The sequence below is a fragment of the Engystomops pustulosus genome, chromosome 4 (genome assembly GCF_040894005.1).
Source record: "Engystomops pustulosus chromosome 4, aEngPut4.maternal, whole genome shotgun sequence".
Taxonomy (NCBI): domain Eukaryota; kingdom Metazoa; phylum Chordata; class Amphibia; order Anura; family Leptodactylidae; genus Engystomops; species Engystomops pustulosus.
The window spans coordinates 115,379,824-115,404,322 of record NC_092414.1 but is presented as its reverse complement, the minus strand read 5'-3'; the positions used below and the strand labels follow the sequence as shown (position 1 = coordinate 115,404,322).

The window sequence follows — 24,499 nt, the reverse complement described above, 5'->3', positions numbered from 1 at the left end:
GGAATATGTGATTATTGCAGTCTATATATTGATGGTAGCAAGTACATGCACAATTCTTAATTTTATAACTTTCATTGTTTGTCTGGTCTGCCCTTCATTGGTTTGGCTGCGTATACTGTACTTCTGCTTTTGAAGGCTACAGCAGCTTCAGGAAAGCAATCACGAAGAAAGAAGGTTGGAATACTCACCTTTATCTCTTTTTTTTACCAATTATTCAGAAAGACCTAACTAGTACAGTTTTTAACCCAATGAACTGCCACAATCTTGCGGATATGTCTTATGGAGCAAAGTGTTTGATATATGTTTAAAAATATATTTCATATTTGTGCCACATACAACCCCTAACCTTTAGTGTGGGGGAGAGGTTGTGGCCAAGCAGCTATTTTGGGATTTTACCAGAAAATAATGGTAACCAGTGAAGAAATTTATGTTTTGTGTATTATATAATCCAACAGAATGGTTCTGCTTGCAAGCAGCAAGTTACACCGAGCCAAATTATATTTATCTAGGTCTTTTAATTTCATAATGTGTTTTATAGAATGATAATACCAGTCCTTTGTAACCTTAAAATCACCGACAGATTAAGTGAATTGATTTCCTCATGACCATTGAATTTGTCAAGGGGTGGGATATATTGGGCAGCAATTGAACAGTTTTTGAAATTTATGTTTTAGGAGAAAACAATTGGGCAGATGGAAGAACTCCTTCTGCATCCTTTATTAAAGAGTAACTCCACTGATTCCCTAGGTTTTGGAGTCTTTTCTCTAGTCCCCACAACTCCTGAGCAATTGTTGGTTTTGCATTAGGCCGCTGATGTGATAGTTATCTGTTGAAGGAAACAAGGAGTTAGATTTGCTAGTAGCTGCAATCTCCTAAAACGGAGACCAATTTCAGCAGGAATATGCATCCTTCAATTTTTTTATGGTTCTTTTAAGGTTTAATGAACATGAAAACATCTTTAATTCTCAGCTAGCTTTCACATTCCCTAGATCTCAATATGATTGAGCATTGTTATTATCCACTTGTTTTTGTATCCTAGTGCCAAATACCACAACATACACATATATGGTTTTGAGGGAAAAATGCATAGGACTTTGATTTTAAGGTTCTGGTGGATTGGTGTTAATCATAGATACTTTTTTTTTATACTTAAACACTTTGCACCATATAAAAAGGCTGGATTTGCTTTGGCTAGTGGAATATATTTTATGTTTTGAGTAGGTTAATTGCTCAATTGCTTTACAAAACCATTCTTACATGAAATATTACTAGAATCTTATGAATGGTGCAATGCATAAGGTGCTGATATTGGGGGTTAATACTTGTTTGTACAATTTAAAATAGAAAAGGCATAAAGCTGATATGACTTTCCTGTCTTTGTTATTATCAGTGGCAAGTTATGAATAACATTATAATTAGTTTATCGTAACTTTTCAACAAACTTTGCACATATTAATAGTAAAAGTGAATACAATTCAGGCAGTCCCCAACTTTCCACGATAACCCAAAATTTTGAAACTATAGTTGTCACAGATACAAAGTAAATTTTGTCTGGCGTTACACTTGCGAAATATACATGTTCCAATATACATACAAAATAATCTTGCACATAACCTAAACACAGACCCCATTCTTGGAAAAATACTTTTCTTAATGCTCTCTGTTACTAAAAATCCAGTGATCGAGACAGGGGAGCTACAGCAAAGTGTTAAGCTACCCCCAACTTTTAACTGATGCTGACACTGCCAACCCGGCCCCCCACAGGAGTGAGGGAGTTGAGAGAGAACTTGTCTGTGTGTGACTCGGTGAACAAAATTCCAGAGGATGGATGGAATTGAGGGAGTTTAATGAGACCATGACTGCAGAAGGGAATTTCTGAGGGAGAGTTGAATGAGGGGGTTGAGAGAGACACTGCCTGTATGTGACTTGCCCACTCATCCATCTGTCAGGAATTCTCTTCAGTGAGTCATGCACAACAAAGCCAGCCTCTCTCTCAACTCCCTCATTCATGAGGGGGCCACGTCAGCTTCAGTTGGGAGGCATAGAAATTTGACTGTATGCTGTCTATGTAGAAGAATGGTAGCTTTAATCCTATGGATAGAGCAATCAGTGAAACATGTAAAAAAGACCTCTAATAGGTACAGCGTATGTGGTTTTGGGGGAGGAGGGGGGAATCACAATGTCTACTGCAAAGTCAGCATTTAAGGGGTTTAGTTTTCAGTCTATTACTTTTATTATACAAAAGTATCAGCCCTTAATGCATGTGCCACTGTTTTTCCACATCCACACTTCTGCTACCAGTAGCAGTTCTGCTACCTGCCATCCACACACCCTTGTTGGTCTAACAATTTTTTTTTTCTTTTACTTCCTTCCAGGATGGCATTTTTACTTCCATTGTGTCTACAATTTCTTTTCATTCTTTCATTTATGATGTGTCACTAGACAAGGAAATCCTAAACTTTTGTTTAAAAAAGGCAGGTTTCTTGTCATAGTGGCAAATCAGACCTTTCTCTCTATATGATTCAACTGACCTGCTTCTTAAACGAATATACAGTTTGTATATCCTATAAAAGGTTTGCTTGGATGTATGTGTTTTGTTACACAATTGTTGCTGTAGTGCAGATATTATTTGCTAAATTAAATCAACTTTTATTAACCTGAACCTCTGTAAGAGCTAATTATTTCCATACTTGTCAAAAATTACTTACTCCTATCCCTTAAATACATAACTCCTTCAGATAGGTCATTAGGGCCAAGAAAAAGTTTTTATTTGGAATATGTTTTTAATATAGCTTTAAAGGTAAACCTAATAAACCACTACCAATTGTTAAGCCCCATGGATTTCCAATTAAATATTTCATTATCTCTATGCAAATATCTGCAGTGCATCAAAATAACTATAATGACGTCTGTGTAAATGGTAATGAAACCACATACACGGTGGCCCTGTTTGTTAGGTAAAATACATTGTAAGAAATACAAGGACAGAAATAGAGGAATGCAAAATGTGGAACCTTGTCATGGCTAAAGTGGAGCACAATGCAGATGTATTTTCCTTAAAATGTTTTCTATTCCTACAGTGTTGTAAAAGATGAAATTGCAGATAATGAGAAGTCAGAAGAGAGAAGCCTTACAGAAAAAGAATCAAGTGAATTAGACACTGTAAGTATGAAGAATCCTACACATACAAATAATACCATGTTCCTTTTCAGATTCGCCTCACCTCCTTATTGGACCGATTGGAAAAGGTATCTAAAACGCAGACTAAATGTGGTGCACAACATTCAATACACTTTTTTGGTGCACACTTTACTTGATTTCTACCCCTTTATTTTGAAAAACTGCTGTTCTGTCTAACCTAACAGGGTAGAAAAAACTGATGCAACACTTATTTTTTACTTACCTATACAATCACTCTACTACTGATTTTTGCTAAATTTGTTGAAAGATTATTTATGCTTGAAAGGCAAGTTTAGTGATGCAAAAAAAAATCTGGAACAAAATGTATAATGAAATATGCTTGTGTTAGTATGGATTAAAAAGCAGGTATAGATATTACTCTTTGTTTAACAGGTAAATAAATCCCTGGCAATCCTACAACTCAAGTGCTGCATTAAATGTAATCTAACAGGGTAGAAAAAACTGATGCAACACTTATTTTTTACTTACCTATACAATCACTCTACTACTGATTTTTGCTAAATTTGTTGAAAGATTATTTATGCTTGAAAGGCAAGTTTAGTGATGCAAAAAAAAATCTGGAACAAAATGTATAATGAAATATGCTTGTGTTAGTATGGATTAAAAAGCAGGTATAGATATTACTCTTTGTTTAACAGATAAATAAATCCCTAGCAATCCTACAACTCAAGTGCTGCATTAAATGTAATCTATAAAGCTCAATGTATGTGTGTCCGCTAAAGGAATCTGTACCACCACATTTACAATCATGACATTTTGAACAGTAACCCCCTGTAACATCACAGACTATGATTTGAGTAGTAATATTCACCTCCACACTTTCCAAAATGCACTTAAAAACATAACGCAAGACTGTAAGGAGCCTGGATAGGAAACAATCACAGCTCAACTTCTATATTATATTCTATATTCTATTGTTATATCATCTCAGATGACTGTAGCTCTGGATTTGACTGGAGTATAAATTTGCCTTTATATCATCTCTGATGCTCCTGTCACATCCAGAGCTGCAGGTTTATATCTTCCATTAGATAATCGTGCATACTCTAGTACTGCCCTTTAAGAGCAGTAATTTGCTATCCCAGGCAATGTGCTACAGCTGATATAAAACCATTTATATATTATGTTATAAATTTATTACAGTTAGTATCCCCAACAGTATATTTGACACTGTTAATCTCAGTGATAATGTAAATGCATGTCAACTCTTTGTAGGAGGAAGGACGTGATGGAAGCGATCATGAGGAGGATGAAGAAGAGGAGGATGAAGATGAAGAAGATGCAGAAGGAGCTGAAACTTCAAGTGAATCTGATTCTGAACTAGATGAAAAGGGTATATCATATTTTTTTTTTCATATGAAGGAAAAAGTCAACACAGTACTGTAATATAAGGTATACAGCATTTGCTGTTGCCAGTTCACACTATATCTGGTAGCAGCATTTCCACTACATAGCCTGAACAGATTACAGTCTTTGCATGTGCCAATCTTTATGTTGAGCCCATGTTGTGCCTGAGAAAATAAATGGCTAGTGTGAATACATTGATGTGATTTCTGGTGTTATTGAATGATAACTTGTAGATGTTCCAGGTCTATTATAGAGGCCTTAATTATCTATTTTTTCTTTTTTTAATGTAAAGAAAACTACCAAGCAGATCTGGCGAACATTACCTGTGAGATCGCCATTAAACAGAAGCTTATAGATGAACTGGAAAATAGCCAGAGAAGACTTCATACGTTAAAACAACAGTATGAGGAAAAGCTGATGACTCTGCAACATAAAATCCGGGACACACAACTTGAGAGAGACCGTGTACTTCACAATATGGGTAATAAAATAAAAAACATGCCTTATCTGCGTGATTTTGTCTGGATTTCCCGAATGTTGTCATATGTTTATAATTTGCTAATTTATTTATTCTGTAATAAGGCATTGATGTTCCTAGTGCTTTCATTCTTTTCAGCATTCATTAGTAGAAAATGTTTTTTAGGCTCTATGGAAACATGTACGGAAGAGAAAACCAAAAAAATTAAGACCGAGTATGAGAAAAAACTACAGTCCATGAATAAGGAGCTTCAAAAACTTCAAGCTGCGCAAAAGGAGCATGCCCGCTTGTTAAAGAACCAGTCTCAGTATGAAAAACAAATGAAGAAACTGCAACAAGAAGTTAGTGAAATGAAGAAAACAAAGGTACAATCAACAAATGACAGCTATTATAATTATTTGTACTCATGAAACTGTACCTTAACACTTCAGAAGGGTTGTTCCAAGCTTGTACGTATTCTTTGAATATTAATAGAATAAAAAAAAAAGTGCAATTCTTGTCTACTATTCCCTCTTTGTGCCACCACATCCCTACTTATGGAAAGATTATATTTGATGTACCATATTTTTCGGACTATAAAGTGCACAGGTCTGCCACCTGCTGGTCATTCATCCTTATAATTAGCTGCGCCTTATAATCTGGTGAGCTTTATATATGAACCTAGATGTTTTAGCAGGAATTTATTGATGGTGCGCCTTATAGTCAGAAAAATACGGTAAGCATTTCCTGCATTCCATTGATGGATACCACATACAATATGTATTCTACGTTATGCACATCAGTTTTTGCTGAGGAAACCCCTTCAAGGATATTTATAAGTAATTGTTTTAGAGAATATGCTTAAAGGGGTATTCGGAGAATATGAGCGTCTGATACAAAAACCCATAATGCTATACGTAAATAAAAGAATACAACAAACCTCAATGTCATTAATCACAAAATGGAGCTTAAATAGCTTGCTTTTATGATTCACAAAATGTTATGGACTTTCTGAAGTAGGCAGTTATCTCTAAGATTGCCGCCGTCTGCAACGTCAAGGCCCATGATCCTTCTGTTCTCAGTAACAGCTCCTCCCGCTTATGCTCTGCTCCCAGATAATCTATAAATAACTAATTCCAAATTAGCTTATATTGTAATGACCCTTTCGAATATGAAATATGCTTATTTCTGGGATACCCCTTTAATAGCAAAGGATAAATAAATATCTGGGGTCAAACTTATTTTACTCCCATAGATCACAAGTACCAATGCTTTCAAATGACAGACATAGGAACCTTGTTGTCATGTGACCAGTGTTCTCAATGGTCAGAGACTTATCACTCATCCACAGGGATGACTCACGGGACAGCCCTTTTATCTTGCCTCTTAGGTTTCAACCTCATTTTGTGTAATGGTATAGGATATTATATCATGCATTTGTCATTGGCTTTTGATTTTCTTACTGTAAAAAGTTGGGATAATACAGCAATCACTGTGTAAGTCTTAATATTTATGTTCAGGTACGACTAATGAAACAAATGAAGGAAGAACAAGAGAAAGCAAGAATGGTAGATGCTCGCAGAAATCGTGAAATTGCACAACTTAAAAAAGATCAGCGAAAACGGGAGGTGTGTATTTCAGATATTACAATCACTAGAGTGGGTTTCCCTCCCACCAGTTACTTCTCATAGATTGTATGTTGAATCATGTCTTCACAACTTTTGAGGGCTACTAATGTTCAAAAATCTTAGCATCATTTTAAGGTGTTTAAAGGAAATCTACCATTTAAATAAAGCAGGATATACTAGGGATACTTTCCCATAGATCTCAGCACCATGACAGTGGTACTATTTTTTTATTATGCTAATGAGCCCAAATAGGCTATTTGTTTTGCTCCCAGAGCCCCTTCATGCGGCAGATTCACTTGCCTTTAGTGTACAAGGAACACTTCCAACCCCCCACCTCCTCATTAATAACAAGGTGAGCAATGTTTAGGCATCAGAATTATGCCATAAACATTACTGAACAACAGGTTAAGATTAATATGATCGCATAGGAGTGATTTAAAAATATATCAAATCAAATAAGAAAAAGAGGTGTTGTTGAAAAAGTGCACCAAATACAATATACATACTAAAAATGTGTATTAAAACCACTAAAGATAAGAACCCTCACTCATAATGGTTTTAATACACAATTTTTAGTACCCTATATACTCGAGTATAAGCAGAGACCCCTAATCTTACCACAAAAACCTGGGAAAACCTATTGACTCGAGTATAAGCCGAGGGTAGGAAATGCATTGGTCACAGCCTCCCCAGTATATAGCCTGCCGGACCCTGCCCCATTGTATATAGCCAGCACCTGCCCCCAAGTATATAGCCGGCCAGCCCATATCCCCCGAGTTTATAGCCAGCCCCCTGCCCCAGTATATAGCCAGCCCACTGCCCCAGTATATAGCCAGCAGCGCGGGAAGCCAGAATGGTGAGTTTTGATATATATATATTTTTTTTACTCGAGTATAAGCAGAGTTTGGGTTTTCAGCACATTTTTTTTTGCGCTGAAAAACTAGGCTTATACTCGAGTATATACCGTATATGTATCTTGCACCTTATTGCATTTAGTGCAGTTTTATGTACTGATTTCCATTTCTGCATGCTCCAATATACTTGTACCTATAGATTGTCGCTCCGTTTTTGTACTTTATCGCTACCATTCCATTTCTATAATAGATGGCCGTTTGTTTTCTTTGTACAGCTCATGTGTTGGAGTGCGTGTTTCCACTCCTACACGGTCTGAATACACACACGCCATCAATGTCTTTTTATGTCTTATACATTAACTATTGAATAACCTATTCTGTGTTCTATATTTCTTGGTCCTTTATGCTCATCTATCTGTTCTTTTAGGTTATGTATTGCATATTGATGCGTGGACACGCTTATCTGGTAGTGCCGATCTCTTATTTTTTGGTCTCCTGTATGACCTGTCATTAAGTTTCCCATCTAAGAAAAAGGAATGGTACAAAGGGGGCAAGCACACTTAGTTTATCATATTGCATTAAATCTTATATTTGAAAGAATAATTTTAATCCTGTATTATTTTTCAGAGTCAGTTGAGGACTCTTGAAGCCCAGAAAAGGCAGCAGGAAGTTGTATTGAAGCGAAGAACAGAAGAGGTGAAACCTGTTTATAGATTACATATATCTCACTATTTGTCTTTATTGTTGATCGCTCACTTGTTTAATCACCACAATTTCATGTAAACAGGTTTCGGTACTTCGGCGACAAGTTAAACCAATGTCTGATAGAGTGGCTGGGAGGGTTGTAAGTCGGAAAATAAGCCTCCCAGAGCCAGTTTCAGAACATGTAATTGAGGAGCATGATTCATCACGAACAGCAGGACAACATAGGCCTAAAATTCCTATAGCAAGAGTACAACCTGCAACTTCTACTGCTTTCAATGGCACCAGGTATATCAACTATATTTCCATACTTAATGTTAGGAAACTGGTACTATTATGAACCCTGAGATGGGTTTTCAGCTTTACACTTTTGAAAGTTGTACAGTTTTTGTAATACAATAAGTAACCTTATTAAGTAAAATCTGAAATGTAAAAATATAAAAAAAAATATTCTTAAAAAATTCATTCACCGTGGTGGAATCAGCTGGGTTAAGGGAAGGGCTATAACCTCTTTATCATTTACATTGCTCAGTAGTTTTAATACCCTGCAAAAACGGCTCATCTTTGGCAATATAAAGGTGCCCACTGATCAGTTATAGTGGTATAGGGGTTTCATTTACATGAGATGAATTTCCGCATGTATTTTTTTTTGGCTTATTTGTAATTGTGTGTTTTGCCTATATTTACATATTTGTACTTATGTTCCATTTATTTGAACAAATCGGGGGACATGTATTAGCGCTTCTATGCCAGAAGCGCTGAAATAATTGAAATTTATTGCGCACTGCAAGAAATTGTGATTATTTTTGCAACTATGCCACCTCATCTTGAGGTTTAAGCCATTCTTGTAGAGGTCACCCATGGTCCGGACTCCCGCATCAGACTATATAGTAGCGTCGGGAATGGAAATGAGATGGGGGAGAGTGTCATTGTGCTACAGAGGTGTCTCTTCTGGAAGCCCTGCGAAAAGGCAGGAGTGTCTAGATTCTCTCCAGACCTTTCTGGCCGTCTTATGTATAGGAAGAAAGGAATGGGTGGTAAGAGAAGTGTTTTACAACAATTGACATTAATTTTAAGGAAGTGTAGCTCTGGGTAGGCTAGTGGGAGAAGGGAAAGCCAGGACGATAAATACTTAAGCTACCCAACCAATTATTAAAGAAATAATTCCACCCAAGGTCTTTGGGCCTTGCAGTTTTGCTAGCTGAAGTTTGGACACACCCCAAATAAAGGAAATAATGTTTAAAGAAATACTACAGGGGAAAATATATGCTGGAGGATATAAATGGAGCTCCCGGGGGAGGCGGAGAGAAGCCCAGGTGCTCCCATAATAATGCATAGCCTTCGCAGCTCAAGGGGCATTTCTTCCCTCCTCCTCATTTTCGTTCCCATTTTTGCTACCCGGCTCGAGCTGCGAGAGGCATGCATTATTAGGCATATAGGGAGCACCCAAGCTGTTCTCTGCCTCTGTCGGGTGATCCAGGACTGCTGTGTACAAGGATTTTTCTCTGCAATCAGCACGTTGCTGGGCTTCAGCTTTACAGATTTGTCTTCTGCAGTGCAGCATCTGGATGTAACTGATAGCGCCTCAAAACCTCTGTATTGCACTGGATAATTTCCTTCAAAAGGAGGGAGCCACAGTAAGGTTGTAGAGAGTGGGAGATGAAGAGGCATCCACTTGTGTTCCACTTTAATTGTGAAGAAATAAAGTATAAAGCTCATTACTAGTAAGGCATTGTTTAGGTCAGTCATGAAAAAAATACTTCAAATTATATTATAATTTTAGAAGTGTTCTGAAAGTTGTAGTTGGTAGTAAAAGTATTCTCCTCACTAATGGCCTTGGTTTTGGAATCCTGGGTATTTCTTTTTAATTACAGAATAACACTTTTAATGTAGGTACAGAAGTTATTGGACACTGTTCACAATCCCCAGCTGAGAACAGTAGGAGGATGGATAGCAATAGCGCAGCGTGGGATAATTACAATACGTTGGGCTTAATTAAGATTTAGTGTACTTAGCTCTCCAGTATTTGTTTTATTCATATTTTTTTTATTTCACACTTGTTTTTCTTTTTAATATCATAGTGCCAGTCATAGGCTTTTTTTATATAACTTTAGCATATAGATTAGAAAATGGTTATTAATTCAATAAATCACATTCTTTTATTGACAGAAAAAAACATCAAAGAAAAGGATCTAACACTTACACTTCAAAGGCAGCAAGGCAGAAATGGCAGTCACTAGAACGAAGGATCACTGACATTGTGATGCAAAGGATGACCATCTCCAATATGGAATCCGACATGAATCGGCTACTGAAGGTGAAATATAATAACAATGACTCTGTAGCCTTGTACTCTACAAAGATGTCATTACAAAATTTGAGAGAAAAGCAAAGATTACTTTTAACCAGTACAAGAAAAAAAGATTTTTTTTGTATATAAAAAAAAGTGAGGAAAAAATTGCTGGTAAATGGCTTCTACCTTGTTCAGTGCACACACTAAGGGCGATATATTAATCCACTTTTTTTTTTAACACTTTTACAACTAACCTGACTAAAGGGGCATGGTCAGACAGAAACAAATCTATGCACCAAAAAAAATAAATAAATAAGGCGGTGCACATTGCGATGCACAGTTCAGACTGGTAGGTCTAAAGTCGAACTCGACAGCTTTACACTGCACCAGAAGTTATCACAGTAATATATCTGGTGCAGCAAAAGACTAGTGTTTTATAACTCAGAACTGACGTACCCTGGGCCACATAAAGTACCCCCAGGGTATTTATGAAAAAAATGGAAATAAAAGTAGCCCCCCCCCCCAGTTTATAGCCAGCCTGCCCCTACCCCCCAGTATATAACCAACCAGCCCGTTGTAATCACCTTTCCGACACCCCCCTGCAGGTTCTCTTGTTTCTTCCGATGCTCCGTCGATGGCGGCGTACACACTATGATGTCAGCAAGCATCAGAAGAAAGAAGGGGACCTAAGTTTTTAGGTTTTGTCAGCACATTTTTTTGAGCTGGAAAAATAGGCAAGGCTTCTGCATTAGGTACAAATCAGAATTCTGTTTATAGTATCTATTGTCTCCGTACTTGATATATCCCTTGTGTTTAAGCCACACAGTTTCATCTTGTATCCTTCTGCTTACAAGTCTGAGTATGTAAAGTAGAAGCCCTCTGAGAAAAAAGAATCTGGGACGAAGTAGTGTAGAATTATTATTTTCACTGTGCTTTTTTTATCTGTTACAGCAACGAGAGGAGCTGACCAGGAGGAAAGAAAAAGTTACAAGAAAACGGGATCGGATCATGAAGGAAACGGGTGATGTTGACAAAAGCCTTAATAATCTGAATGAAGAAATTGAGTCATTAAGTGCAAATATTGACTACATTAATGACAGTATAGCGGACTGTCAGGCCAGTATTATGCAGATGGAGGAGGCCAAAGTAAGTTATTATAATTATGTCCATGCTCCTTTTATTTTTATCTATTTTTTCTTTACTCTCTTAATATGTTCACTATGAAATGATTTAGATGTAGAAGATAGGATAAATTACTGTTTAATTCCTGGTTTTCAATTTTTGTTTAACTCGACCATGACCTCCCATTGTCTTTTAATGGCAGGCGGTGCAGGTCCTGAGCCTACAGTCCTTCAATGTTGCTGTAGTTTCTTGGACAGGGTCTCTGGCATATAGTATAGACACACACTAGGGAATTCATTTATAATGGTTATTTTTGAGTGATTTTGAAAATTAAAAAAAAAATACTTTTATACATTACAAAAAAATTTTTTTTCAGACTTTTTTTTTCTTCATTTTAACCACCCAAGAAAACTAAAAATGTCACCAAGACAAATGCTGCAAAAATGTTGAATGTGGCATGCAAAAAAAAGGCGTTATGGCCCTTAAACCAATATGTACAAAAATTTGCCCTGGTCATTTAAGCCTTTTAAGGGGTTAATATAATTTTGTTGCACTTCTCTTGCAGGAAGAAGGAGATACATTGGATGTTACTGCTATTATTAGTTCTTGCACTTTAACAGAAGCACGATACCTCCTTGATCATTTTCTTTCCATGGCTGTCAGTAAGGTAGAATTTTTGTTGTTTACTTTCATTTTAGAACCTTTGATGCCTCAGTACCCAAACAGATTTGTAATATTTTTAATGTTATTTGATTCTAAAATAACATGCCGTATATACTTGAGTATAAGCTGTATATACTTGGCTTATATTGTTTTGTACACACTGTTGAGCCAGGGAATTAGGGAAACATGGTAAGCACATACTACACAATTAACACGGTGGTATTAAAGGCTCTGGAGAAATCAAAGTAAGTTATTCTTAAAACAGTGCCTTTTTGTTCAAGATACGAGTAGGTCTTGTGAAGTAGATACGAGACACAAAAGGCTTTAGAGTCGGGTGGCACTACTTCATAATCATCGTGTTGACATCAAATAACCAAATCCAAATAACAAATCTGACATCAAGGGAGCAGTGGTGCTCTGATTCCCTTAATGTGAATAGGTCCCAATGGTGCATATAGAAAAACAGTGGAATCGGCACTCACCAATCTTCTCCTTTTCAATGCTGTTTTATTGATGCATACTTACAAAAACATTTCATAAATGTTATTGATCGAGGTGAGGGGGTGAGGGAGGACGTGGGTAGACTCACAAGACAATCAAACACATGACAGCTGTTTCGCGCTCCCTGCGCTTCATCTGACCTGTTTGCTGTCATGTGTTTGATTGTCTTGTGAGTCTACCCACGTCCTCCCTCACCCCCTCACCTCGATCAATAACATTTATGAAATGTTTTTGTAAGTATGCATCAATAAAACAGCATTGAAAAGGAGAAGATTGGTGAGTGCCGATTCCACCGTTTTTCTTGTGAAGTAGATACACAACTGTGTCATCTACCCTTATTTTGGTATTATAAGCAAATTGTAACGGGTCAAGCCTGCCTTTCACAGCCCCCTTCACGTGAAACAAGAGTATTTTTTCAAAGGTCTTATGTGGGAGGTGAGGGGAATTGGCCGGAAATGGCTGTAGTTTGTTGTGTTTTCTTTTTTGTAATGGTCTCACATATGATAGTTTTCAGATTTTTGGGACTTCCTCTTGCTGTAGGCGAAGAGGTCGGTCAGTAGGTGGCTTAATTTATGTGCATATGTTTTGAGTAGTTCGGGGCAAATTCCAACAGGTCCACTGGCCTTGTTAGATTTGAGGGGAGACAGAGTTAGACATACTTCATCCACAGTTACTTCCAGCACTTATTTTTCCTGGGTTTTTGCTTTGTTAGTAAGTGATAGTGGGGGTGCAATTCTAGTGTCTGCTGAACCCATCTGAGAAGCGGTTAAAAAAATTAATAAAGACCCTCAGTATAGTGTATCCAATTGTCACCTTGCTTCAGTTTTTCCCTCATTCCAGTGATTTTTTTTTTGATTCCTGTCCAGATCTCCTTTGTGTTGTCAGTGGCCAGTTTGGCCTCTAGTTTCTTTCCATAGTCGGTCTTGCACGCATATTTTACATTTAAGCTTGGATTGTATTCTATTAATGGCCGATCTGTCCCTGCATCTGAAAGCAGTCTTTTTCTTGTTCAGTAGGCTCTTGAGACCCTTGGTTACCCAAGGCTTATTGTTTGGGAAGCAGTGAATTACTTCCTCGGGAAAGACAGAGTCCAGGCAAAATTTCAAGTATTCAGTAATACTGTCGGTTAAGCTAAGGTTTGCTCTGAGTTCATCAATTTTTTTCATCAGACCATCTACGTATTGTCTTGGATATTGTGGGTAGTCTCTTAACTAGTTGTTAGGTTTCCCAATGATAATATTGGGATCTGAGTTACTTAGTGGGGGCGTATCCTAATCATATATGCATCTTTAACATTTGCGAATACCAGGTCTAAGATGCTCTCATCTCTAGTTGCTTTATGTACATATTGGTGGAAGTCAGGCAATGTGTCCCAGGATGATGCTTTATTAAAGTCATCAACCAGGAGGATCAAAAGTTTGGGTGTTTGTTGAGTAATTCAATGACACTCTCTTAGGATTTTACATGCAGTGTTTGCATCTGCAGAAGGGGTTATGTTTTTTCACAGTGATATGTGAGGGGTTGCACCATCTTTCGGAGATGTAAAACATTACCCCACCTTTTGCTTTTCTTGTGACAGCCCTATCTCTATCAGACCTAATTAGCAGATACCCTTTTATATTTACTCCGGAGTCATTCATCCCTTCATGTAGCCAAGTTTCAATGAAAGCAAGGAAGCTGCTGTTTTTGTAGTCCCAGTCATAAATACACAGATTTGTAAGCTTGTCCATTGTCCTGGTGATGCAGATGAGGTTTTGCAGGAGGGTGGTAGTAATGGGTCCAAACCTCTGATGAGTCGCAGGAGCTGGCGTCGCTGCTGGTGCCTTTGATGGTGTCCGGATGTCCTGTCATTGTCACGGCCGCGTTGCTGCAGGGCCATGGCACGAACCAGCAATGTGCCCCACTCCACACGCTTAGTACTGCCGTCTGATCCACTGCGATCAACACCCACTGCATGCCCCACTACTGCAGCGCGATCAGCTGTGTGTCCTGCTTCGTCAGCTGTGTACAATCATCTGTGTGTCCTGTGCTGCCGGCCCAAGTCAGGGAGCTGCAATCAATCTGGAGTGGTGGTGGGGGGCAGTAATCTGGAGTGCAGGATGCCAGCAGGCGTGGGTGCCCGGCCGTGAATCTGTCGGTGCACAGGGGATGTCGGGCAGCGATCAGCCATGGCAGAGCCAGTAAGACGTTGTTGCACAATGAAAGTGGGGAGGTGAGTCAACGGGTACAGGGGGTGACAACAGGCAAGCGTAGAGTAGTGCATGGGGGCATTGGAAGCACTGGAACGGGGGAAGGGGGTTTCAGGGAAGCAGGGACAAGTCTCGGGAGCAGAAGGTACTGGCAGTCGCCATGCACGGTACCGGAAATTATGCTTGAGTAAATAGGTTTCCCCAGTTTGTGGTGGAAAAATTTGGTGCCTCGGCTTATAACCGACTTATACTCGAGCATATATACGGTAATCTGATTGCTTTCTCGTTTACTTGAAACTTGCATGATGCCTACGTTTTGGTGATAATTGTACTGACAGTCTTCTACTATCTCCTTTCATTTTAGTGTATGAAATTGGTTGTCCCGTGTATATGTGTATTTACAGGGTAAACGGCACCATCTTTTAAAACAGATTAATATCCATGGGAGCATAGAGGGTATATCGGCTGCAAATGTGACTATAATTTTCCAGTTTAAGTTCAGATCTTTGGAAATATACTTGTGGATGATATGATGAAATTTCAGCAAAATCACAAGGTGACCAAAAAGCTGCATTATTGGTGCTTTACTGTTCCATTGTTTACTTCTAGGGTCTCCAGACTGCCCAGAAAGAGGCACAAATAAAAGTTCTAGAAGGGCGTCTGAAGCAAATTGAAATTACAAGTGCCACACAAAACCAGCTTTTATTCCATATGTTAAAGGAAAAGGCTGAGCTGAATCCTGAACTTGATGCTCTATTGGGACACGCTTTACAAGGTTGGTTCATAGTTGAAGCAGTTGCTTTTTTGCATGTTAATCTTTTTGCATGTTTATCAAAGGAAAAAAACGAAATTCACTGCTTAATTGAATAAATGCTGTGAACGATACCCCTGAGGTTAACATTTTCAAGTGAAGTCCTATGGAATAAAAACTATATATGATAAAACAAAGTTTTTTGGGGCAGAGAAATTATTTTATCCATTATTATTTTTATTGTAAGCTAGAGACCCGGAAATACTGCACTCAGAAGTTTCACTATAGTCTATAAAATATGTCCTCAAGTAAAGTGGGGCAGATTCACCAAGTTATAATGGGTTAAAACTTTGGTGGCTTACTTTCTGAACCCTTCTAAATACACCTTAATTTGATCAAACTGTTGGGCATGTGAAACCACAACATTTCAAGCTTAAAGGGGTTGGCTACCTTTAGTAAAGCTTAAGAGGGTGAGTATACTATACTATTTATAGCATATTATACTAATCCTGTTTTACCTTACTGAAAGCCGGTGGGAGCCCCTGGGTGCGGTGGGCAGGCCAGCAGAATCCAGAGCTTCCTGTGACGTCCGTGTCCTGCTGTCTTTCAGAAGATGGAGGGGCTGTACAGTGATCGCTGTCTCTGCCCACCTCTTCATCATATGATGCATGGCATTCATGCCAGCTTTTAAGAGGGGATATAAACCTAGAAAGAAGTGTCATATTTATCAACCAGCGTAAACCAATCTGGTCATTATGGTACATCTAGTCTAGTTCTAAGCTGTCTGAATTAAAGAAACACTAGATAAATCTGTGCCCCAATGTATTTGATTCTTGTAGTTAATTTGGGGTCATTGTCCTCTCTTTTTTTTTTTTTCTTCTCCTAGTAGATTGAGTGAAAAAAAATATATAAAACCATATTTAATAAACCTTATACAGCATCTATTCTGTTTTTATTTCACAGATCACATGAAATGCATCTTTATAAACTTTCTTTAAGATTGTATTTGCTTAATTTCTTTCTACATTTCTGTTATGTTTCTTTCCCATTGAGAATTGTATGTAAAACAGATTCCTAAAGTCTAGCATTTTTGGTCATCGAATGTCGTAAAAAGTAGATGAATTAGGTTTAAACAATTCCTTTCATTAACCATTGAAAATCTGTCCAGTATATTGGAAACACTATACATTTTCAGAACAGTATGCCCAGATTGTGTTACTGATGATAGCCTTGGGCAATTCTGCATGGAATCTGTGAAATGTGCACCTACAACAGATTTTCCAGCAAATTTTAAAGCCTATTTATATGCTGCATGTGACCGCATAACAATAGAAGCTCTATGTAGACCTTGCCCTACTTGTTCGTGTTTTGTACACTGGTTATCCTACAGTTTTTATGGGGTTTTATATAAACATAATCGATCATTATTATTATTTCAGTTTTTATTACATGTCATTTGTTTTTTATTTCTAAAAAACAAATTTAATGTATGAGCAGTATTTGCAAATTTACATGGGTTGTGATGGTGTCGCATTGTACAAAAAAACCTAACCCTACTTTCAGATGAATGTTGCTGATTTCTTCCCTCCTTATTTCATGTGATTTTTAAGTTTAAAAAAAAAAAAAAAAGATTTGTACGACTGGCGTTTTAGTTCTTTTGGCAGATGAACCTGTTTTGATTGTGGTGTTGGTTTTTGTTTCCTTGTTGCTTGTATACACACAGACTTAGATAGCATTCCACTGGGTAAGTATGACTTAAGCTTATTATATGTTGTGCAAATGCATGACTTACTAATAATCCATATGCACTAACCAGAAGACCACACGGACCTTCTGAGGATATGCACATGTTGCATGTACTACTGTGACGACAAGCTTTCACCCATACATTTATAGTCTCATCCTTTACCACATATTAATCAAGATATTAACAGCTGAATGCTGATAATATTGCTTCTTATCAAAGCTAACCATTCAGGAGCACCATCAATAACAAGTTCTGAGGTCATCTCTTCTTTAATTTTTAATTTATTTTTAGTTTATACATTGGTAAGACATTTATTCTAACTACCTTTTAGACTTATTTATTCATGTCCTTCTTACTTTAGCTTAGTTCATATAAAATGTATTTGGTTTAGCAGTTATGAAGAAAATGGGTTGTTGCCATTATGGTAAGACTATTTTTATAGAAAAAAAGATATATGGAAGATGTGGTTAACTTATTTATATTAATATTATATGCAAGATTCCTCTTCCTCTATTTCTATTTGAGCTCTTCTTTGACTGGTTTATTGCTCATTGGAAGCCATTATGTAAAAAGTATGATATTGATTCTCCATACCATCTTTTCTACTGATGAAATGAATGTGCAAGTGCTTATTAGTAAATATCAGCAAAAAGTTTTTTTTCCGTAATTCAATTTAAAAAATAAAACTCCTATATCATAAAGAGTGATTACAAATAGGTGAAGTGTTTGTATATGTTCATGTTGATGATAGCCATACAGTAAATGCACTCAATACTTGGTTATATTTGAACTTATTGCATCAATGCGGTGTGGCATTGTGGTGATCAGCACTGCAGAGGTGTTATGGTTGCTTTGATAGCAGCCTTCAGCTTATCTGCATTTTTAGGTATGGCGTCTTTCAACTTCCTCTTGACAATAGCTCATAGATTTTCTACAGGCGAATTTGCTTCATAATTAAGCTGTGGCTATTAAACCAAGTATTGATGGAGAGGTGGCAAGTCCTGCTGGAAAATGAAAATTCCATCTCCAATAAGTTTGTCGGCAGAGGAAACATGAAGTGCTCTAAAATTTCCTGGCAGATGCTACACAGACATTGGTCTTGATAAAACACAATGGGCCTATACCAGCAGATGGCATGGGTCCCCAAACCACCACTAGTGGAAACTTCACATTAGACCTCAAGCAGCTTATATTACGTGCCTCTCCAGTATTCCGCCACTTTGGACCACTGATCAAACGTTAAGTGCTTTTTCCCCTGGGCCCAGGTAATATGCTTTTGGCATTGTGGTGTGACACTTGAAATCTTCAAGCACCGACTCCAGCATGAGTCAACTCCTTGTGAATCTCCCCCCAATTTTTTAATGGCTTTTTCTTAACCCCTTAACGCCACAGAACTTTTTCGTTTTTGCGTTTTCATTTTTCCCTCCCCACCTTCAAAAATCTATAACTGTAAATTTTCCATGTACAGAGCTGTGTGATGGCTTATTTTCTGCGTAACAAATTACACTTCAAAATTTAATATTCCATGCCGTGTACTGGGAAGCGGGAAAAAAATGCAGTAAAATTGGTAAAAAAAACGCATTTGTGCCTTATTCTTGTGGGCTTGGATTTTACGGATTTCACTGTACGCCCCAAATGACATGTCTACTTTATTCTTTGGGTCGGTAGGATTACGGGGATACCAAATTTTTATTGGTTTTATAATGTTTTCATACATTTAAAAAAATTAAAACCTCCTGTACAAAATTTTTTTGGGGGATTTTGCCATCTTCTGGCGCTAATAACTTTTTTATACTTTGGTGTACGGAGCTGTGGGTGTTGTCATTTTTTGCGGATTTTGATGACGATTACTATGTTATCATTTTTAGGACTGTGCGACCTTTTGATCACTTTTTATAGAATTTTTTATTTTTTTTTAAATGGCAAAAAAGACTTTGGCCGCGATTTTCCGTTACGGGGTTAAACGCAGTGAAAAAAACGTTATCATATTTTATTAGATCGGGCATTTTCAGACGCAATGATACCTAATGTGTTTATGATTTTTACTGTTTATTTATATTTATATTAGTTCTAGGGAAAGGGGGGTGATTTTGGGGTTTTTTAATTATAATTTTTTTTTAAATTTTTCAGACTCCCTAGGGTACTTTAACTCTAGGGTGTCTGTACGATCCTACCATATACTGCCATACTACTGTATGGCAGTATATGGGGATTTTATTCCCGAGGCTACAATGGCTAAGCAACGCCGCTTCCCGATGACATCACAGGGAGCGACGATCCTCAGAAAGATGGCGGCGCCATCTTTTTGAAGCCGCAGGCGGGAATCAGCGGGGGAAACACCCACGATTATTGCTGGCACCGATCTCGGGTGTTACCGGTAAGCCTTTTCTGCAATATGCAGCAAAGACCCGTGAGCCCTCTCCATGCATCCGCACCCGGCATGTGACCTAATACTACGTCACATGTCGGTAAGGGGTTAACAATCCTATTAGGGTTGCAGTTATTTTGGTTTCTTATGCACCCTTTTCAACCACACTTTTCCTTCCACTCAATTGTCCATTAATATGCTTAGATACAGCACTCTATGAACAGGCAGCTTCTTTAGCAATAATCTTTTGTAGTTTACCCTCCTTGTTGAGTGTTTTAATGACTTCATTCTGGACATCTTGTCAAGTTAGCAGTCTTGACATGTTTGTGTCGCCTTCTGAACCAGGGAGCTTTTAAAATACTCAGGAAGACATTGCAGGTGTTTTAGGTTAATTATTCAAATTTTTTGAGATATTGACAGCACTTGTTTTTGCTTTAGAATATGGTCATTGTATATGTAAAAACATTCCAGTTGCTTTTGGTAGGTCAATTAAAATAACCTTATTGAGATTGTGATACCTTTTAATGGCTAACTGAAATACACTCACCGGCCACTTTATTAGGTACACCTGTCCAACTGCTCGTTAACACTTAATTTCTAATCAGCCAATCACATGGCGGCAACTCAGTGCATTTAGGCATGTAGACATGGTCAAGACAATCTCCTGCAGTTCAAACCGAGCATCAGTATGGGGAATAAAGGTGATTTGAGTGCCTTTGAACGTGGCATGGTTGTTGGTGCCAGAAGGGCTGGTCTGAGTATTTCAGAAACTGCTGATCTACTGGGATTTTCATGCACAACCATCTCTAGGGTTTACAGAGAATGGTCCGAAAAAGAAAAAACATCCAGTGAGCGTCAGTTCTGTGGGCGGAAATGCCTTGTTGATGCCAGAGGTCAGAGGAGAATGGGCAGACTGGTTCGAGCTGATAGAAAGGTAACAGTGACTCAAATTGCCACCCGTTACAACCAAGGTAGGCAGAAGAGCATCTCTGAACGCACAGTACGTGGAACTTTGAGGCAGATGGGCTACAGCAGCAGAAGACCACACCGGGTGCCACTCCTTTCAGCTAAGAACAGGAAACTGAGGCTACAATTTGCACAAGCTCATCGAAATTGGACAGTAGAAGATTGGAAAAACATTGCCTGGTCTGATGAGTCTCGATTTCTGCTGCGACATTTGGATGGTAGGGTCAGAATTTGGCGTCAACAACATGAAAGCATGGATCCATCCTGCCTTGTATCAAAGGTTCAGGCTGGTGGTGGTGGTGTCATGCTGTGGGGAATATTTTCTTGGCACTCTTTGGGCCCCTTGGTACCAATTGAGCATCGTTGCAACGCCACAGCCTACCTGAGTATTGTTGCTGACCATGTCCATCCCTTTATGACCACAATGTACCCAACATCTGATGGCTACTTTCAGCAGGATAATGCGCCATGTCATAAAGCTGGAATCATCTCAGACTGGTTTCTTGAACATGACAATGAGTTCACTGTACTGAAATGGCCTCCACAGTCATCAGATCTCAATCCAATAGAACATCTTTGGGATGTGGTGGAACGGGAGATTCGCATCATGGATGTGCAGCCGTCAAATCTGCGGCAACTGTGTGATGCCATCATGTCAATATGGACCAAAATCTTGCTTCCTGCACCTTGTTGAATCTATGCCACGAAGAATTGAGGCAGTTTTGAAGGCAAAATGGGGTCCAACCCGTTACTAGCATGGTGTACCTAATAAAGTGGCCGGTGAGTGTATAAGATGGTTCAAGGAAGCTACCTGGACTGCTAAGATCAAGCATGATGTAACAGGCTTCCTGAGCTAACACATATTTTATACACAATGAACAGAAGAGTGATGCAAAAATGTAAACAAAAATGCAAATAACGATAAAAAAGATCAGACACAAGGTCATTATTTAAAGGCAGTAAAATAAAGGACTTTTCTGTTTCTTTTTGTTTGCTAGTGTATATTTCTAAAATGATAAAATGTTTGTCTTTTTATTTTAGAAAATCAAGAAAATAGCAGTGATGAGGAAGGTTCATTGCAAAGCCCTGGAACAGAAGGAAGGTAAAATGTTTTATCAATGCTTAATATTGTTTTTGCTTGAAGGGTATTCTGGGAATATAAACTTCTGATACAAAAACCCATAATGCTGTAAATGAACAAAACAAAAATCATTGTCATTATTCACAAAACGGAGCTTAAATAGATTGCTTTTATGATTCACTAAATTTTATGGGCTTTCTAAATTAGGCAGGCTTATCTCCAAGATTGTCGACACAGGATACTACGACACAGGATACTCCTATGATACCTCAGTTCTCAGTAACAGCTCCTCCCACTTATGCTCTGCTCCCACTGATTATGTAACAGACTGTCCTGCTCTGTTACTATAGTGATGATGTGTGTAACTGCCATCACTGCACATTATCTCATTTAGATGACGTCTCACCACAACACTGGCCATACTGACTACAACCAAACATGGTGATGTTCACATTACCTGCCCGGACAGGTGCAGGACATGTGATGTGGACATGTGTCCAGTCGCCATCTTCTGTCCTCTGTCTCCTCCACAGGGACAAAGTCACATTACTAATTAAAGGGCCAGTAGCATTTTTATTCTCCATTATAGTGTATGGCCACAGCAATTTTCTGCTAAGGGAAGTAAAATTTTAAATAACATCTAATTACATATTGGCTTATATTTTAATAACCCAATTGAACATGAATGATGCTTATTCCTTGTATACCCCTTTAATGTCTATATAGCTGCCCCATCTTCCAGAGAGCTTTTTCAAAGCATGTTCTTCCAGCAATCATAATGTTTTACTCATCCCTCTGGTTGTCTCTTAAAATTAGTACTTTTGTGAGACTTTATCCTCATGTGAAAGGTCAGATTTAGGTGGAGGAATTTAAACCTAAAGGGACTGTTTCTCTTCAGTGAATATAATTGAATGAGGAGAAATAGAAAATCATATTATTGTTGTTTGTTACAGTTTAATCAATTTTCAGTTTAGGCTAAGATTTTACTTTTACTCAATAGAAGACTGGTTCTGTTATATCACATGTCGCTTTTTGTTATTTTGTTTAGCACTCTTTCATCTGATTTAATGAAACTTTGTGGTGAGGGAAAACCGAAAAGCAAGGTGAGACGAAATGTCTTATGTATCCTACCTATATGGTGAAGAGGGGCATCATGGGGGAATGTTGTGAAATGAACTGCATACAACCACTCGAGCCTATTATTGGCCTGTATTTCGCTATAGTCAGTGATGTCTTGCTATGCTCACATGCTTTGGACTGCTTATTGACTTTGGACTCTAGATTCCAGAGAAAAGAGTCTAGAGAAAAGTTTAATTTGATTTATTTAGGTATTACCTTCTTTGACCCTAAAATTATCTGAACTCGAACAATCATTTAAACTGATGATGACATAGTGTATTACTTTTTTCCAATTTAGCGAATGCTTTTAAGGGATTTCCCATAAACACCAAGACTTATTATCTGCTGGCAGCATTTTATAGAGAAATGCACTATGATTTTTAATGTATCTTCTTTCAGTTAAAGATATAGTCTACTTAAAACTATTAAACGGATTTGTTTCATTGCTATAGTAGTGTACTGCCTCACAATAAAATGATTCTTTCACCTATATATCCTGTGGTCTTTGACATCATTGACCCCGGATTTTAAATATTCCCGCATATGCGGTGCACCTTTGATTTCAGTCCCTGCACTTCTCTGCCTCCGCAATGGCCGGTCAGCTTCACAGCCACTCTGTGAATGGGAAACTTCCCTGTGCAGCCTGGGTTTGAGCTTCTTCTACCTAGTAGGACATTGGAGCTTCGGGAATTAAAGCTAAGGCACACACCACGCATGTGTAAATATTCTAAAGCAATGGAGACTGTCACACTTTAAGAGTGCTGGTTTCAGTGCAGAGAAGCTGTGTGGAGGAGGGGAAAGCTTGACTGTGTGTTTGAGCTACCCGTCTCCATGACTTCATGTTTCTATTGACATAGAAGAAATAAGTGGATTTTTACAAAAATGCTGAAGCAGAAAACATTAGAGAAAGATGGAATTTAATTACCATAAAAAGAACAGAATGAGGTACCGCTGGGGGTTTGTGGGGAAGGAAGGAGGTGAAAAGTTCCCTTCAAGATGTGTAGACCCCACAGAGAAATCCGAAAAATAAAATATAAATAATATATGCTAAAATTACTTTCATTGTAATGCTGCAACTTCTGGTCAGTTCTTTTTCTATTTTTCTATTCTAAACAGGCGCGGAGGAGAACTACCACCCAGCAAGAATTGCTTTATGCGGATAACACCGAGAACACTGTTGATGAGGGCATGTCTACTTCTCTTCCTCCTCTTCCTGAAGTGCAAAGCACTGAGATAATCCTTGAGACAGGTTCCACCAATGTTAGGGAGAAAGACTCCATACCCCCTTCTTCAGGCTTCTCCTCTAAAATAGGTAGCATGTAAGTGTTCCTGTGCTTTATTAACCAACACTGCTTTTTTTTTTTTTTTTTTGACTGTTTCTACCTATTTCATGATAGCATGCATTCATTCACTGCTTTCATTTATCTGCACGATGCTCTCCCCTCTTCGAAGAAAGCTGCTCTGCATGGCCGCACGCTCTACATTTCCTTCGTGTACTGCGTGAAATGGT

At 38.1% G+C, this 24,499-nt stretch overlaps 1 protein-coding gene across 8 annotated transcripts in view; it reads left to right on the top strand.

The window, feature by feature from the left end:
- The window catches only part of KIF21A (kinesin family member 21A), a 103,701-nt gene that overhangs the window by 57,612 nt on the left and 21,590 nt on the right, over positions 1-24,499 (top strand). For 4 of the 8 annotated variants that reach the window (XM_072147118.1, XM_072147117.1, XM_072147115.1 and 1 more), the window contains exons 12-27: positions 136-174; positions 3,081-3,162; positions 4,417-4,534; positions 4,841-5,029; positions 5,192-5,391; positions 6,526-6,633; positions 8,115-8,183; positions 8,275-8,477; positions 10,359-10,506; positions 11,434-11,628; positions 12,170-12,271; positions 15,567-15,732; positions 17,432-17,452; positions 21,831-21,891; positions 22,919-22,973; positions 24,106-24,308. In XM_072147118.1, coding sequence (XP_072003219.1) covers positions 136-174; positions 3,081-3,162; positions 4,417-4,534; positions 4,841-5,029; positions 5,192-5,391; positions 6,526-6,633; positions 8,115-8,183; positions 8,275-8,477; positions 10,359-10,506; positions 11,434-11,628; positions 12,170-12,271; positions 15,567-15,732; positions 17,432-17,452; positions 21,831-21,891; positions 22,919-22,973; positions 24,106-24,308 — 1,959 coding nt within the window. The remainder of the gene's footprint in view (positions 1-135; positions 175-3,080; positions 3,163-4,416; positions 4,535-4,840; positions 5,030-5,191; positions 5,392-6,525; positions 6,634-8,114; positions 8,184-8,274; positions 8,478-10,358; positions 10,507-11,433; positions 11,629-12,169; positions 12,272-15,566; positions 15,733-17,431; positions 17,453-21,830; positions 21,892-22,918; positions 22,974-24,105; positions 24,309-24,499) is intronic. The other 4 variants (XM_072147119.1, XM_072147114.1, XM_072147113.1 and 1 more) reach the window with 3 other exon arrangements.